The sequence below is a fragment of the Alnus glutinosa genome, chromosome 3, assembly GCF_958979055.1.
Source record: "Alnus glutinosa chromosome 3, dhAlnGlut1.1, whole genome shotgun sequence".
NCBI lineage: Eukaryota > Viridiplantae > Streptophyta > Magnoliopsida > Fagales > Betulaceae > Alnus > Alnus glutinosa.
Window position 1 is genome coordinate 21896760 of NC_084888.1, and position 16356 is coordinate 21913115.

The 16356-nt window shown below is 39.7% G+C and overlaps 1 protein-coding gene and 1 pseudogene across 3 annotated transcripts in view; both read left to right on the forward strand.

Annotated features, from left to right (window-relative positions):
- Positions 1–16356, forward strand: part of LOC133863539 (calcium-transporting ATPase 9, plasma membrane-type) — a 93749-nt gene that overhangs the window by 68035 nt on the left and 9358 nt on the right. For all 3 annotated transcript variants that reach the window (XM_062299518.1, XM_062299517.1, XM_062299519.1), the window contains 3 exons: positions 13340–13504; positions 13643–13759; positions 14464–14562. In XM_062299518.1, coding sequence (XP_062155502.1) covers positions 13340–13504; positions 13643–13759; positions 14464–14562 — 381 coding nt within the window. The remainder of the gene's footprint in view (positions 1–13339; positions 13505–13642; positions 13760–14463; positions 14563–16356) is intronic.
- LOC133865112 (small nucleolar RNA Z247) lies at positions 4986–5084 on the forward strand (annotated as a pseudogene).

Genomic DNA, 16356 nt, shown 5'->3' on the forward strand with positions numbered 1-16356 from the left:
CGTCAGTGGCACGTCGCGGTACGTTTTGGCCAATACAATTTGATTTGTTGGTTTTCTGGCCGGTTCAGGATCCTGGTGGCCACTTCAGTTACTTTTTTGGTCGGTTCAATCATTTTTCGGCTGGTATGTATTGAGTTTCACCCAATTCAGTGGTGTTTCGGTCGGTATAGTGCATTTTCTGGCCAATTAGCAAGATTTCGGCCAGTTCCATGGCATTTTCTGCCGGTTCCAACCATTTTTTAGGAATTATGTAGTCCATTCAGAGGCATTTTGAGCTCGTTTCTTGACTTTTTCTGCTTTGCGTGAAATTTTGAGTTTTCTACTTATTCACAGCAGCTTCCCTAAAGGGGATCTGTTCCCTAAGTTTTAGTAAAAATTTCAAGAAAGTTACAAAAACCCCTCCACAGCAGCTTCCCTAAAATTTTCGTTTCCCTGGGATTGGGAAGCACTATTCACTTCCCATTCAATTGTTTAATCCAAAAATATATTATCTCTCTCCTATTTTATCTTCTTTTTCCTACTTTTAATTAAAGTAAAAGTAAAAAAAAATAATATTTTAATGATATAGGGAAAGATGAAGGAAAGCTGCTGTGGGGTATTTTTTGATAGGAAAGTAAAAAGTAGTTTTGTTCCCTATATTTAGGGAAAATGGTTGGGAAGTTGCTGGGAATGCTCTTAGTGGACAATGGCTACTAGACGTGAGCTCATCTCCTCTATGTCTACTTCAAATTCTCCAATGACATATGTTAAATTTAATGGTAAGAACTACTTTTATTGGGCTTGATCAATAGAAATATTTGTTGGGGAATTATCATTCCCCGACCTGAGTGGACCCACAGTTGACACATACCTGAACGGTCGGTCAAGTCAGATACATACCATTCGGATATCAATTGAAAACTTGCTGGATTCAGTGGTCGGGCTACTAGATCAGATATGGTGCACGGTTGGTGGTCAAATCCTATAATCTCCATCGAAGCAAATACTTAGTGGGGTCAAATCAGGTCATAACCTCCATGCTCTTCAACCACTCCAAGAACCCTATAAATAGCAGGTCACCAGGTATTGAAAGGATCTTTTTTTTTTGAACTCTTACTCTAACCTACTATCGGCTTGACTTAAGCATCGAAGGGAAGATTGCCGGCCAACCCCCAGTGTTTCCTTGTTGTTTTGTAGGTTACTCGGGAGTTCGACCCGCCAGAGAAGAAGCATATCAATCCTTTGCAAGGGCCAATCAGAGCTGACACGTCACCATACCGGAAATTGTTCCAACAATATTCTTAGGGAAAGGGATTATCTGATCACCTCTTATTTGACAAGCCAAAATCCTCTTCAACTACTACTACAACTGGAAGTGATTTGACTAGTTTCGATGGCACAACTATTTCTGTTACCTCAACTGTGTCAGCAAGTCTTTGGGATCGGGAGGTAAACTGATCATGTCTCGCATGATTTTCAGTATAAAACCAAGCATTGGATGGATCACTTTGATGCATTTTCAATCTGCGATGGCTATTTGGGAGCGTTTGCCACATCTACTTGGATCAGAGAATGTCACTCGCTTGCATGACGTATGAAAGCAATATTTTTTTCTTGAGCAAGGCAATCAAAGTTTGGTGGAGTATTATTCTCAGGTCATGGGTGTCCTTGAGGAGAGGAACATGTATCAACCATTCAAGATTGATATCACGTGTATGGAGAAGCAATGTCAGGATAGGGATGTCTTTCGATTTCTCGGTGGTTTGAAGTCCAAGTATGAGCCCGTCCGTGCACAAATCTTGTGTAGCTTTGATCATCCCTCTCACTATGGGTTTATTCCCTGACTTCAACACTACTTTTTGGGATATAGACACTGGTACTAGTGATCACTCTGCTCCTGTTGCCTCACGTGGTGTTTCTGGTGGATCACGAGGAGGCTATAATAGTTGAGGTAGCTGTAGTACGCATGGTAGACGTGATTTGAGGGCAAGCGAGCGCAATTGAAACCGGGAATCTAAGAAGTGCATGCATTGCGGCCGCAACAATCATTGGTAGATTATTATTGGGACCTCTATGGCGAACCCAGAGGTTTGCAATCAGGCCTTCTCCAAGAATGATTCCACCCCAGCATTAGGACCATCCACCCTCACCACGAATCAAGCTTCTTATTATTTCTCAATACTCAAATGATACATCTAAGCTTGTTTATATAAAGAAGCAACACACATTAATATGGAATTACAATAAATGAGAATAAATATGGAAAGGAAATCAAATCATATCAATTGCATATCTTCAACAGTCCCCCACAAGTTGAGGCGAAGATATCTCGCATGCCCAGCTTGCACAATGTTGAATGAAAAAATTACTGGACACTCCCTCTATTAAAATATCCCCAAGTTGTTCCTCTGACTTCTCATAGGGTATACAAACCAATCTTGCACGCAATTTTTCCATGATAAAATCTCTATCAATTTCAATGTATTTAGTTTGATTGTGCTAAACTAGATTATGAGCAATATTGATCGCGGCCTTATTGTCACAGTATAGGCTAATAGAGTCCTTGCAATCATACCCAAGTTCTTTTAGTCGAATTTTCAACCATAATAACATACCATGGGCCATAGCTCGCAATTCAACTTCTACACTAGATCTACCAACCATTGATTGTTTCTTACTACGCCTAGTAACAAGATTTCCTCCCACAAGAGTGCAATATCCAGAGATAGTTCTTCAATCCGTGACTGACCCAACCTAATCCGCGTATTTATAACCTTATACTTTTAGATGATCATGTCGGGCAAACAACAAATTTTTTCCTGGTGAAAACTTCAAATATCGAAGTATTCTATAAACTGCTTCCGTATGAGACTCCCTGGGCAAATGCATAAACTAGCTCATAACTACTGTAGCACAGGCAATGTCTGGACGAGTGTGTGACTTAACCTGCCAACCAATCGTTTTTACCTGCAGTTAGCCACTAGAGAACTCTCATCAGTTTCTTTTAACTTTTTATTCTGCTCTACTGGATTGCCAACAGGTTTACAATTGAGCATCCCTGTTTCCTTTCGTAGGTCAAGAACATATTTCTGCTGGGGGAGGATGATACCATGTCCTGATCTCAGTTGAGCATCCTCGTTACTTTCAATGCCCAAAAAATATTTCAAATTGCCTAAGTCTTTTATCCAAAATTCGTTGGCCAGATGTTTTTCAATCTCTGTATTTCCTCATTATCATTGCTAGTTAGTAGGACATCATCTACATAAACAATCATGGCAGTTACCTTTTCCTGTATAGAATGTTTGATGAATAGTGTATGATTCGTCTAACTTTGGTTATAGCCAAATCAATATCTCAAACCAATCAATTGGAGATTGTTTTAGCCCACATAAGGCCTTCAATTGCAAACTTTACCTTTAGCTGAATAGAATTTTCCATGTAAACCTGTTCCTCTTAATCTCCATGATGAAATGCATTTTTTACATGAAGCTATTGAAGCGGCCAATCTAAATTTGATGCCAAGTAAAGGAGGACTCGAATGGAATTCATCTTTGCTATCGGGGCAAAGGCCTCCTCATAGTCTATACCATATGTTTGTGTAAAGCCTTTAGCAACCAATCTGACCTTATACTTTCCACTGACCCATCGGCCTTATGCTTCATTGTAAACACCCATTTGCATCCAACCGTCCTTTTTCCACTAGGCAACTCAACTAGCTCTCATGTGTTATTTTTGTGTAGAGCTCTCATCTCTTGCATTGCTTCCCCTCCAAATTGGATCACTAATTGCCTCCTGTAAATCTCGAGGATAGACACAAATTTAGATACAAAAGGAACGATATGATGGTGAAATATTGTAATAGGATACAAAGTTAGATATAGGGTGTTGAGTAGATCTCACCCCTTTATGTTGAGCAATAGGCAGATTCATATCGTCAACAACAGGTATTGAATTTAAATTTGACGTAGGGGTACTATTACTTGAGTTTGGGTTAGATGTTCAACAAGTAGCATCATGAATAGTCTTACTTTTCTGGCGCTTGCTGTAAACTCTTAGCTTTGTCGCTAGCGGTAGCTCACACGGCTTATCAGTAGGAGACTCATTGGCTGACATAGGAGCAGGGACAGGTAAAGGGCTACTCATAGAAGACTTCTCTTTATTGGATTAGATAATGTATAAGACTTATCGGCTAGTGATAACATTGAAGTATCAAAGTTAAGAGTAGGAGTCTTTCTCTATTTGATAAACTCTAGACTAGTTGAGTTGTGATAAACTAGGTCTCTAGAGTTATAAGATAACTTAGAGAGTTTTTGTTTTAGTCAACTTCATGTAAATCACATCTAGAGTTTATCTAGATGATTCGGTTCTCTATATATACATACATACTGCAATACATTCAGGTATGCAGATTATCACAAATATCATGTAATGCTATATGGTATCAGAGCCATTGAAAGACAAACGTCTATGGCTATCCCAATTTCTGAAACCGAATCCACCCAAATCTCAACCCCACCTCCTATCTCCATCATTGTTACCCCTCCTGCATCATCACCACATATCCAAAATGTTCACCATCATATCTCAGAAAAACTCACCCAAGAAAACTATATCCTATGGCAATTCCTTATGGTTCCTTTCCTCGAGGCGAAAACTTGTTCGGTTATGTTGATGGCAAAATTCCGCAGCCTCCCAAGCTTATTCCCGATAGTACCTCTGGCCTTCTCATTACAAATCCTGCTTACTTATCCTGGTATCATCAAGATCGAATGATCCTTGGTGCAATTATCTCCACCTTGTCCGTAGAAACCCTACCCCATGTAATCGGCCTCACTACATCTCGTGATGTTTGGCCTACATTGGAAACATTATTTGCTGCTCAGTCTCAATCTCGTATTCTCCAACTCAAGCAGCAACTCTCAAATCTGAAGAAAGGTGCTCAATCTGTCTCCGCCTATTTCTAGAAAGCTCAAGGTTTTGCCAACCTCTTGGCCGCTATTGGCAAGCCAATTGACAATTCTAAACTCATCTCTCACATCCTTGCTGGCCTAGGTGTCGACTATGACCCACTTGTTACCTCTGTCACTACAAGGCAAGACTCGATCCCTCTAACTGATTTTTATGGCTACATGCTGTCCTATGAGCAGCGTCTTGAGGCACACAAATCAGCACTTGAAGTCAACATCTCTACTGCCAACATGGCTCAACGGCAGAGCCCATCCTATCCACTGAACAATTGTGGCCTCAATTCGGGCTATCGCAACTTCAACTTCTCTCGGGGCAGGGGGCGTGGCCGTGGTCATGGACCACCTCAGCAACATTTTTTTGGTCCTGGCCAGTTCCAACGTCCGATCTGTTAGGTATGCCACAAGCAAGGCCAAACGGCTGCAACCTGTTGGTATCAATTTGAGCAAGGAAATCAGGCAGAAAATCCCCCAATGAATGGCAAGTTGGCTGTTGTCTCATCTGCATCAAATTCTCAATGGTATCATGACACTGGCTCCAATGTCCACCTCACTAATTGTCACGCCCCCGTTTTGGGATATAAGGGGAACGCAAACTTGAGCTATAAAACATCTCTATAATTTAAAACATGTACACAATTTCCCAGGAATAGCGCATGGCTATATTTCATTATAAGAACATATACATATTAGTAGTTCTTTAGTAAATAAATATTTATATTCATATTTAAAAAAAATACGGGGTATTACACTAATGATTTCTCCAATCTCAACATGCATATGGAGGAGTACAATGGCGATGACTATATTCGAGTAGGCAATGGACAAGGTTTGCACATTTCAAATTTTGGCTGTGGACTCTTACCCACTCCATCACGTAACTTTCATTTATTTTCTCTCTTTCATGTTCCTCAAATATAGAAAAGCCTTATCTTTGTTAATCAATTTACACGTGATACTAATGTCTTCATTGAATTCCATCCTACTTTTTTCTATGTTAAGGACCTTCGAACTCGGCAGCTCCTCCTCCAAGGCCCGAGTAAACTCGGCCTCTATCCATGGCCATCCTCTTCTCTTTCCCTTTCCAGGAGTCTTGCTGCCTTCATTGGTGAAAAGGTTCCCTTGGATCAGTGGCATCTCAGGCTTGGTCATCCTGCATCTCCCATTGTCAATCAAGTAGTTCAGTTCCACAAGCTACCCGTGTCTCCATCAAAGTCTTCCTCCGTATGCTCTCATGTCAACAGGGCAAAATTCACTGTCTCCATTTTAGTTATTCTCTTTCAATTTCAAATAGTCCTCTCCAATTGTTGTTTCTTGACGTTTGGGGCCTTGCCTCTGTAACTTCTGTAAATAACAACCGTTTTTATTTAAGTGTGGTTGATGATTTCAGCAAATATACATGGCTTTTACCCCTTGCATCTAAATCTGAAGTTTGTGCTACTTTTCTCTGTTTCAAACAATTTGTTGAAACGTTCTTTAACACCACAATCAAATCTGTTCAAAGTGATAATGGTGGTGAATTTCTCCCACTTCAAAAATCCCTCAATTCCATGGGAGTCTCTTATAGGCTAAGCTGTCCTTACACCCATCATCAAATGGGAACCGTCGAAAGGAAACATCGCCACATAGTTGAAACTGGATTATCTCTTCTTGGTACGGCTAGTGTTCCATTTACCTTTTGGGACACAGCCTTTGAAACAGCAACCTACCTCATCAATCGACTACCTTCTAAAGTCACAAAGAAAATGTCTCCTTATGAGTGCCTTTTTCACAGCATTCCCGATTACAAATACTTGAAAATTTTTTGTTGTGAATGCTGGCCATTTCTTCGACCATATAACTCCTCCAAACTTTCCTTTCGTTCCTCTTCTTGCGTGTTTATTGGATATAGCAAAAACCATCTTGGCTATAAATGCCTTCATATCCCTTCCGGTAAAGTTTACATTGCAAGACACGTTGTCTTCAATGAAAATAACTTTCTGTTCTTAACTTCAAAGTTAAATAACTCCTCCTCCTCTCCTCAAATACCTTCATCTCTATCGGTTCCTTATTTCCCTTCATCAACTCCTCAAGATTCTGGGTCCTTTCATAATACACCCAGTATTACTCCTCCACCTTCATCACCCTCTGCATCGTCTCCCACAGATCCTATCACTACCTCCCCCACTCTTACACCTACAGTCAATTATGAATCTCCCTCTAGTTCTGAGTCGGCTCCTTCACTTGAACCCCTGCCTATCCTTCCAGCTCGAGTCCACGGCATGACCACACGGTCTCAGAATTTGATTCATAAACCTTACACATTCACTGATGGCAGAGTGAAGTATCCACCTCCTCAAGCTTTTACAGCCACTATAGCAGCACATGAAGATGAACCCACTTGCTATACTCAAGCAAGCAAAAATCCTGAATGGCGTGCAGCAATGAACAACGAATTTGATGTTCTTCTCAAAAATGGAACATGGTCCCTTGTTCCATTCTCCCCACAAATGAATGTCGTTGGTTCTAAATGGGTTTTTAGGATTAAAAGGAAAGCTAATGGGGATATTGAACGCTACAAGGCTCGTCTAATAGCCAAAGGGTTTCATCAACAACCCGGGATTGACTTTGCAGAAACATATAGTCCGTTAAACTTATCACTATTCGTACTGTGCTGTCCATAGCTGTTTTGTAGATTGGGAGATTCGACAAGTAAATGTCAGCAATGCCTTTCTCCATGGTCTTCTTCAAGAGACTGTATATATCGCTCAACCCCCTGGATTTCAGCATCCTCAATATCCAGCAGCTGTTTGCAAGCTACGTAAAGCCATCTATGGCTTAAAACAGGCACCGTGTGCATGGTTTTCGCGCTTAGGTGCTCGGTTGATTGATCTGAAATTCACAAGCTCCAAGTCAGATTCATCATTGTTTATCTACAAAGCTAAAGGGATCACCATCTTTGTGCTCATATATGTTGACGACATCATCATTACCGGTTCACATCAAGACACCATATCTCAGCTCATCAATGATCTTCACGACTCCTTTGCTCTCAAGGATCTCGGTTGTCTCAATTTCTTTCTTGGTGTTGAAGCTACATGGCACCTGGATGGTCTTCATCTTTCACAACAAAGATACATCCATGATCTTCTCACAAAGACAAGTATGCTCCTTGCCAAGCCGATATCTACTCCCTTGTCGGCCTCCACCACTCTTAGTAGGTTTGAAGGCTCAACCATCACAGACCCGACCTCATACTGGAGCACAGTAGGATCTCTTCAATATCTATCTTTCACTCGACTTGACATTGCTTTCGCCGTAAACAAGGTCTCACAATTTATGCAAGATCCTAGGTACTCTCACTGGTCTGCAGTAAAGCATATCCTGTGCTACTTGAAGTCCACAGTCTCTCATACATTCTGCATCCACAAGAACTCCTCCAAGCAACTCACTGCCTACTCAGATTCAGATTGGGCCAGCTGTCCGGATGACAGGCGCTCCACCTCCGGCTATTGTGTTCTTCTTAGTAAAAATATTCTTTCATGCAGCTCCAAGAATCAACCAACGGTTTCACGCTCCAGTACTGAATCTGAGCACAAAGCGATTGCCAATGCAGCTGCTGAATTAACATGGATTCAAACTCTACTTCATGAACTTGGTGTTACGTCTCCAACGCAACCAGTATTGTATTGTGACGACATTGGTGCCACGTACCTAGCTTCAAATCCTATCTATCATGCTCGCACAAAGCATATAAAAATTGACTATCATTTCGTCCAGGATATGGTTGCCAAGAAGATTCTAAAAGTCTGCTTCATCTCTGGGAAAGATCAGTTAGCCGACATCCTTACAAAGTCCCTTGCTGCTGCTAGATTCAACATGCTTCGATCCAACCTCAATGTGCAACTTCCCATGTTGAGTTTGAGGGGGCGTATTGGATTAGATAATGTATAAGACTTATCGGCTAGTGATAACACCGAAGTATCAGAGTTAGAGTTGGAGTCTTTCTCTATTTGATAAACTCTAGACTAGTTGAGTTGTGATAAACTAGGTCTCTAGAGTTATAAGATAACTTAGAGAGTTTCCGTTTTAGTCAACTTCATGTAAATCACATCTAGAGTTTATCTAGATGATTCGGTTCTCTATATATATGTACATACTGCAATACATTCAGGCATGCAGATTATCACAAATATCATGTAATTCTATACTCTTCACTCGGACTCTCCCCTGAAGTGAAGTTTGGGTGGATGAAAAATATGGTTATGACTCAAAAAATGTAACATTCATTGAGACAAGACGCTTCCGAGAAGGGGGATGATAACATTTATACCCCTTTTGAGTAGGGGATTAGCCCACAAAAATACATTTGAGAGCGTGGGAATCTAATGTACCCCGAGTCTGACCATGAATGTGAACAAAATAGACACAACCGAAGGCGTTTGGAAGTGGAGAAAGGTGGGGACAATACTTCAAGAGGTGTTTTGAACTCTAAGACACATGAGGGCATCCTATTGATGAGCTATAGTGAGTAATGCATCACCCCAATAAGATTTAGGGACATGCATATCAATCATTAAGGACCAAGTTACCTCAAGAAGATGGTGATTTTTGTGCTTAGCAGCCCCATTCTATTGGGGAGTATCAACACAAGTGGTTTGATGGATAATATCATGTTCACGGAAAAAAGCACTTAGACTACTAGACAGATACTTACCCCCATTATCAAAACAAACAATTTTGATAGAGGCATTAAATTAGGTTTGAATCATGTGGTGAAATATCTGAAAATAGAGGACACCTCACTTTTTTCTTTTAGCAAATAGACCTAGGTGGTTCGAGAAAAATCAATACTAAAAGATACAAATGACTGATGACCAGATAAAGAGACCACTCGTGAAGGATGCCAAACATCAATGCGAACCAAAACAACCTTGAAATGGGAAAAACAAAGTAGCTATGAGACCAATTTGATAGAGAAGAAGGAAAAAATGGAGAAAGAGGAGTTGAAAATATAGTCTTATTTGTCTTGATGATCCATGGATACAATTTCATGCGTTTATATAAAAGAACGATACATACTAATATGTAAACACAATTAATGATAAATATGTGGAAATAAAATCAGATCAACTGCATATCTTTGACACAGATCAGCTGCGTATCTTCAATAACATGTATATACCAGACGTCCATGGCCTATAGCTTCAGTGCCCCCTCCATCATCCCCATAGTCTGTCGTTCCTCCATCATGTAATGGTTATGATTTACTTCCCATTTCTCTTCAGAAAAGTCCACATTCCTGCATTGCTAAGTATCCCATTGGTAACTTTCTTTCTTGTCAGTCGTTTGTCTCCTTCTCTTTCTTGTTTTATTTCCACACTTTCAGGTGTTTCCATCCCTAAAACTATTTAGGATGCACTCTTTGACTTGGGTTGGAGGCAGGCCATGGAGTTGGAGATGGCCGCTATACATGAGAATGGGACTTAGGATCTTGTTCCCCTACCACCTGGGATACATATTGTTTGTTGTACATGGGTGTATACTGTTAAGTTCCATCCTGATGGTTCTATTGACTTCCTCAAGGCTCAATTTGTTGCAGAGGGCATTTTCTTGTGGTCAAGATCTCTTAGTTCGAGTCTTGATATCACTTGCAGCCAATCTTGGCACTTGGATGTCAAGAATGCATTTCTTCATGTTGATCTACTTGCAGAGGTATATACGGAGCAACCACCTGGGTTTGTTGTTCAAGGGTAGTATCGGGGCAGTGTCTACAAGCTGTAGAAAGCGTGATATGGTCTCAAGCAGTCATTGAGAGTGTGGTTTGGGAAGTTTTCTGAGGTTGTAATGGATTTTGGTTTCGATCGTTGTTAGGCGGATCACTTAGTTTTCCACTTACACACTGACGTTGGATTCATACTAGTTGTTTATTTGGATAACATTGTGATTACTGGAGGCATCACCAGATTGAAACAATTCTTACCTCAACACTTTCCAACAAAGATCTTGGCAAAGTTTGATACTTCTTGGGAATTGAAGTTGCAAGATCTAAGTTAGACATCAATTTATTTCAGAGGAATTATGTACTTGATATCCTCGAGGAGACTAGATTGCTGGATGGTCTCCTGTTGACACTCTTACGGATCCAAATCAGAAACTCTTGAGAGACAAAGGAGACTTATTTCCAAATCCTAGCACATATTGTCGATTAGTTGGCAAGCTCAGCTATCTCATTATCACAAGGTCGGATATCTTATATGCAATTAGTATGGTGAGTTGGTTCTTAGTAGCCCTAAGACTGTCACATTGGGATGCTGCTATTCATATCTTTGGATGCCTGGAGAGAGCTTCAGGTCAATGCATATTGTTTAGAAATAGTGGTCATCTCAAGATAGAAGGCTTCACTGGTGCAAACTGGGCAGGATTGCCTTCAGATAGAACGTCCTCCATGGGGTGTTGCATCTTTTTGAGAGGAAATCTTGTTACATGGAAAAGTAAGAAGCAAAGTGTAGTTGCTCGGTCGGGTGCAGATGTAGAATACGAAGCGATGACTCATACTGCTAGTGAGCTAACCTGGTTACAACACTTCCTTCAAGAGTTAGGCTTCCGAAGATGAACTTTCAGACGAATGAAGATGAAGCGATATTGAAGGGAACCTATGGAGGCAGAAGGGAGATTGTAGATTCAAGAGAGGGGAGAGAGAGTTAGAGAGACCCATGGAGGCAAAAGGAAGATAAGATGGTGCTTATAATAGTTTTTTTATCAAAAAAAAAAGAAAAAAGAAAAAAGAAAACAGAAAAAAAAAGACCTCCGACATCCGAGCTGCTTTTGTCGGAAACCGAGCTGCTCGGATCAGAAGCGGGTCAGTGCTATATCAGAAGTAGGGTGGGCAGCTTTTTGCCCACCCCTACTTTTGTTTTGCATAAAAAAGTCCCTTGATGGTAACATATGTGTATTGCTGGTAATAACAAACGAAACGGTGCACGCTATTTTGAAGCAATATGAAATACCCTTTCTCAAATATCTTCTATTGTTATGGTCTTGGCTGGCTCTCATGATACTTTCTTCATTTGTTCTTCATAAAAAATGGGGAACTACAGCTGTTAAGTCTTGAACGACATGGAATGCTTTTTCCTCCGACCACAAAACAAAATGTATGAGGTTCATGCAGCACTGTTACACACAGTTAGAAAATTTGGGGTTAAGGCTTGCCTTGTGTTTGAGGCACCCCATAGCATAATGAAAGAAGTAGGGCTTTTCATTTTTCTCTGTATAGAATAGGGGACGTGGTATGCGGCACTAAACTTTCAACACCTTCTATCTGTTAAGATCGAGACAATAAGACTGTTGTAGTTAGTCTTTCTATCCTGAAAGTGTGCAAAATGTTGGTTTTTGTTTGAATAGAAAAGTTTGATCTTTCTCTAAAATATGTTAGTCAATCACTTCCCATTTTTAGAACCATAAAAGTTCCTATAAGAGTAAAGGCTAATTCTGTATAGCCTAGATAGATTGGAGAATGACTTTTGGCGTTAGACCATCTGCTGAGTACTACATTTGTTGTAATTGAAGGACTTAAATTTCCATGAACTATTGGATAACCATTGTGGACTCTTCCCTGCTTTTCATGTGTGCTAGAATTGCTATTGTTCTATTCTTTGGTGGTAATCTCCCCAATCTTTATTTATTTATCATCTAGCTGCTTCTCTATTACTTTGATATTCAATCTATGGTCAGTGTAAGGACATCTTCTGTTTCAGGATCGATGTTAATGGAGCAAGTTGCTTCTAAGCCTGAGGTTTGATTGACTAAATGGTTCTATATGTTAATAGCTCTATTTTGTAGTGATATGTTTCCAATTAAGGAAAGGGACATGTGCAGTGCAACTGCTGAAGGGTAAATAAAAATGTTCAGCCCTAGGATACTAGGTGGTTTACATGAAGTTCTGGAATCTCAGAAAACCTGAGCATCAATTATTTGACTTCTTATGGCATATGATTTGTCATTTTGCTACCACTGATCTTAATCTTGCTCCTGTACGCGAACTGGACTTCATTCCTGAGTAACTTCTAATGTACAAGAAAGTTGGTGTCTTTTGAACTACTGTATACATGTTCCTGTAATAGCCTCCACCTTCCACAATCCAATGCCCTAAAAGATATGATAAAGTGGATACAAGGCTGTTAAATTAGAAAAATATTGTGCTTCCTGTATCTATCCAACTTGAAATTAATCTTAATGACTTATCTATAAGGCATCCATTTGCATGGCCTAAGCTGTATGTTAAGAATATGCACTGCATATGTGTCTATGATTCCTGTTTTACGGTTAGGGTTCTTATGTATTTCCATGAGATTATTTTTCATGATAATATTTAAAAAATGACCTTTGGCAACCATATTTTTTCTTAACATATATAGGTAAGAATGGTCACAGGAGACAATCTTCGAACAGCAAAAGCAATAGCTTTGGAGTGTGGGATACTTGCTACAAGTGAAGAGGCTACTGAGCCTACAATCATTGAGGGAAGAGCATTTCGTGAATTATCTGAGAAAGAAAGAGAACAAGTTGCCAAGAAAGTCACGGTATGCTTCAAACAGCATAATTTTTTAGGTCTATATGTGTTTACTATGGATCTTCATTAAGTATGAATTTATAGAAATATGTACATGTTTTGCTTGGATATAATATCTATTAATGGTTAATTTATGACTGGTGTATAGGTGATGGGGAGGTCTTCTCCTAACGACAAGCTCTTGCTCGTCCAAGCACTTCGTACGGGTGGAGAAGTTGTTGCTGTAACAGGAGATGGCACTAATGATGCTCCTGCACTTCACGAGGTTTGTTTTCTTTATCAATATATTGAATTCAGAAGCTTTGGATTTTTATTTTTTTTATTTTTATTTTTTATTTTTTGGGTTAAAACTTTAAAGATACATGCACCAGAATGGTTCAGGAAGAGTCTGCTAGTCTGACATATACGTGTCTTAATGCATATTACATGGTTGTGTTAGGGTCCTTCGGATGTGTTTCAATTGGAGACTTTCAAATATTTATGTCCTATGGACGTGGATACCGAGATATATGCCAAGTAAATGATTTTTTACATGCACTTTTCTGCCTGTGCTTGCACTTAAAGTTTTATGTTTATAAATACATATTGTTCTCTGTGAATGGGAGAACCTTAGTGTGTATGGTATACCAGTTAATAGTTATTGGCGAAAATGTCCTGGTGCATCCGCAAACATAGATGATAAATAAACTTGAGATTGATATAATTCTAAAGACTAATCAAAGTGCGTGAGGAATTATGCTTTGTGTTTTTGCATTATGTGCCTATGTGAGAACAATTTCTTTTCTGCCTCTTCTATGTTGAACACCTTTATTTTCTAGAATTTTGGTCCTCTTAACAATGATTTTCTAGTCATAGTTGATCGCATTTTTACCATTTATACTTTAGGCAGATATTGGTCTTTGTTGAACACCTCTATTTTCTAGAATTTCCTAGTCATAGTTGATCGCATTTTTACCATTTGTACTTTAGGCAGATATTGGTCTTTCTATGGGCATTCAAGGAACTGAAGTTGCGAAAGAAAGCTCGGATATTATTATCTTGGATGATGACTTTGCTTCAGTTGTAAAGGTCAGTAAGCATGTTATCCAATTATATGAGCATATTATAAAAGCCTTTGTGTGTGTCTCTGTGTTTTGTTAGGGTATTATATAGGGGTTTGGGGAGAGGTGGTTGAGTTTTGTTGGTTTTTTCAGCATTACCATCTTTATAGTGAATACGTTTTCTCCTTTCTGCAATTGTAAACTGAACATCTCTTAATACTTCAGTTATCTATTCAATGTATATGCTGTTGTTTTTATTGCATGTGGCTTTTTGGAGATTATGTTACTCTTAACATATATTGTATAGTTTGAAAAATTCTTTGCACCTAGGAAGTGAGGATAATTCAAAAGGGTCCCCATATCTGTGTCAGATACATATCGGAACTAGTGTACTGTTTACATAAGTAGAAAAATAGAGAATAATAACGAAGGAGAGAGAGAATTAGAGAATGATATTATTATTCCTTGATATTTTCCATACGGTTACATAGGTTAAATAGAAGAGACTTACGAACTAATATGAAAAGAAATAATGACATATTACAATAAGATCAAATCAGAATAAAATCAGAATAATAATAGGCATAAATCAAGGAGGACCAAATCGTATACATTGTTTCCATCTCCAACACTCCCCCTCAAGTTGGGTCATGGATGTCTGCTCAGCTTGCATAAAACACTGCTAGACGCTCCATTTTAAGATATCTGCAAGTTGTTCTCATGTCTTCATATATGTCAAGATGATATCTTTCGAATGACCCCCTCAACTTGTAGGACGGCAACGGAATCTCTAACAAGTCTCCAGACATCTTGAACCTCATGTGTGTAGAGTTAGATTCTCACTATGGGAGGTCACCTGATTCTCTATCCCCATTTTTGTGAGTTTCAAACATCCAACTAAATAGCTCATTCTTGTGTGGAGGGTCGGATTTTTACTATGGTCACCTAACTCTCTATCCCCATCTTCGTGTGAGTTCAAACATCCAACTAAATAGCTCCAATACAAAAGCACTTGGGCTCAAGCTCAAGGGAGATTAAAAAGAAATTATTTATCATCAATACCCTAACAACGACAACTTGTAAGCACTACTCTAGTACTCCCCCTGAGCAACAAACCTGATGGTTGTTCCATGTAGCCCAATTGAGCGATAAACCACCTGAACTAATACAAACCAACCGGCATATGCTCTGAACTGGCAGGAAACTCATTGAACGACAAAAAACACTTGAACTGGCTCTAAAAGGCATTGAACCAGTAATAAAACCACTAAACCAGACCTGAAATCTGTTGAACTAGATAAAAAATTCCTGAACTGGTCAGAATATACTCTGAATCGGGAAGAAACCCAGTGAACCGTTAAGAAAAGACTCTGAACCGGACCAAAAATAAAGTGAACCGGATGTGAAACCACCGAACCGGGTAAAATATGTACTAGACCAGAAGAAAACCATCTGAACCGGCCGAGATCCAGCAAATCGGGTTAGGTTGGATTAAATCTAGGCCTCTTTTTTTCTTTTTTCAAAGAACACAACCCACAAGTCAAGTGACAGCCCATCAAATTATGAGGAGCCCAATATAGAGAAGCCCAACCGTTAGGGCTGAACCAACAGAGCCGAAACACTACCCCTAGCTATTGGATAGGGAACACCAAACACCGCTCCAGCTATCCTTATCTAGGATCGGGAACGACAATAGACTGAACCAAACAGGGGTCTTTTTTCCACACAAGATGCCGGAAACTCGCCGGCGACGACCAAACCTTGCCAAAGACACCTCAGAACACCACAAAAGTTGCCGGAGAACTCAAAACCTTGCTTTATT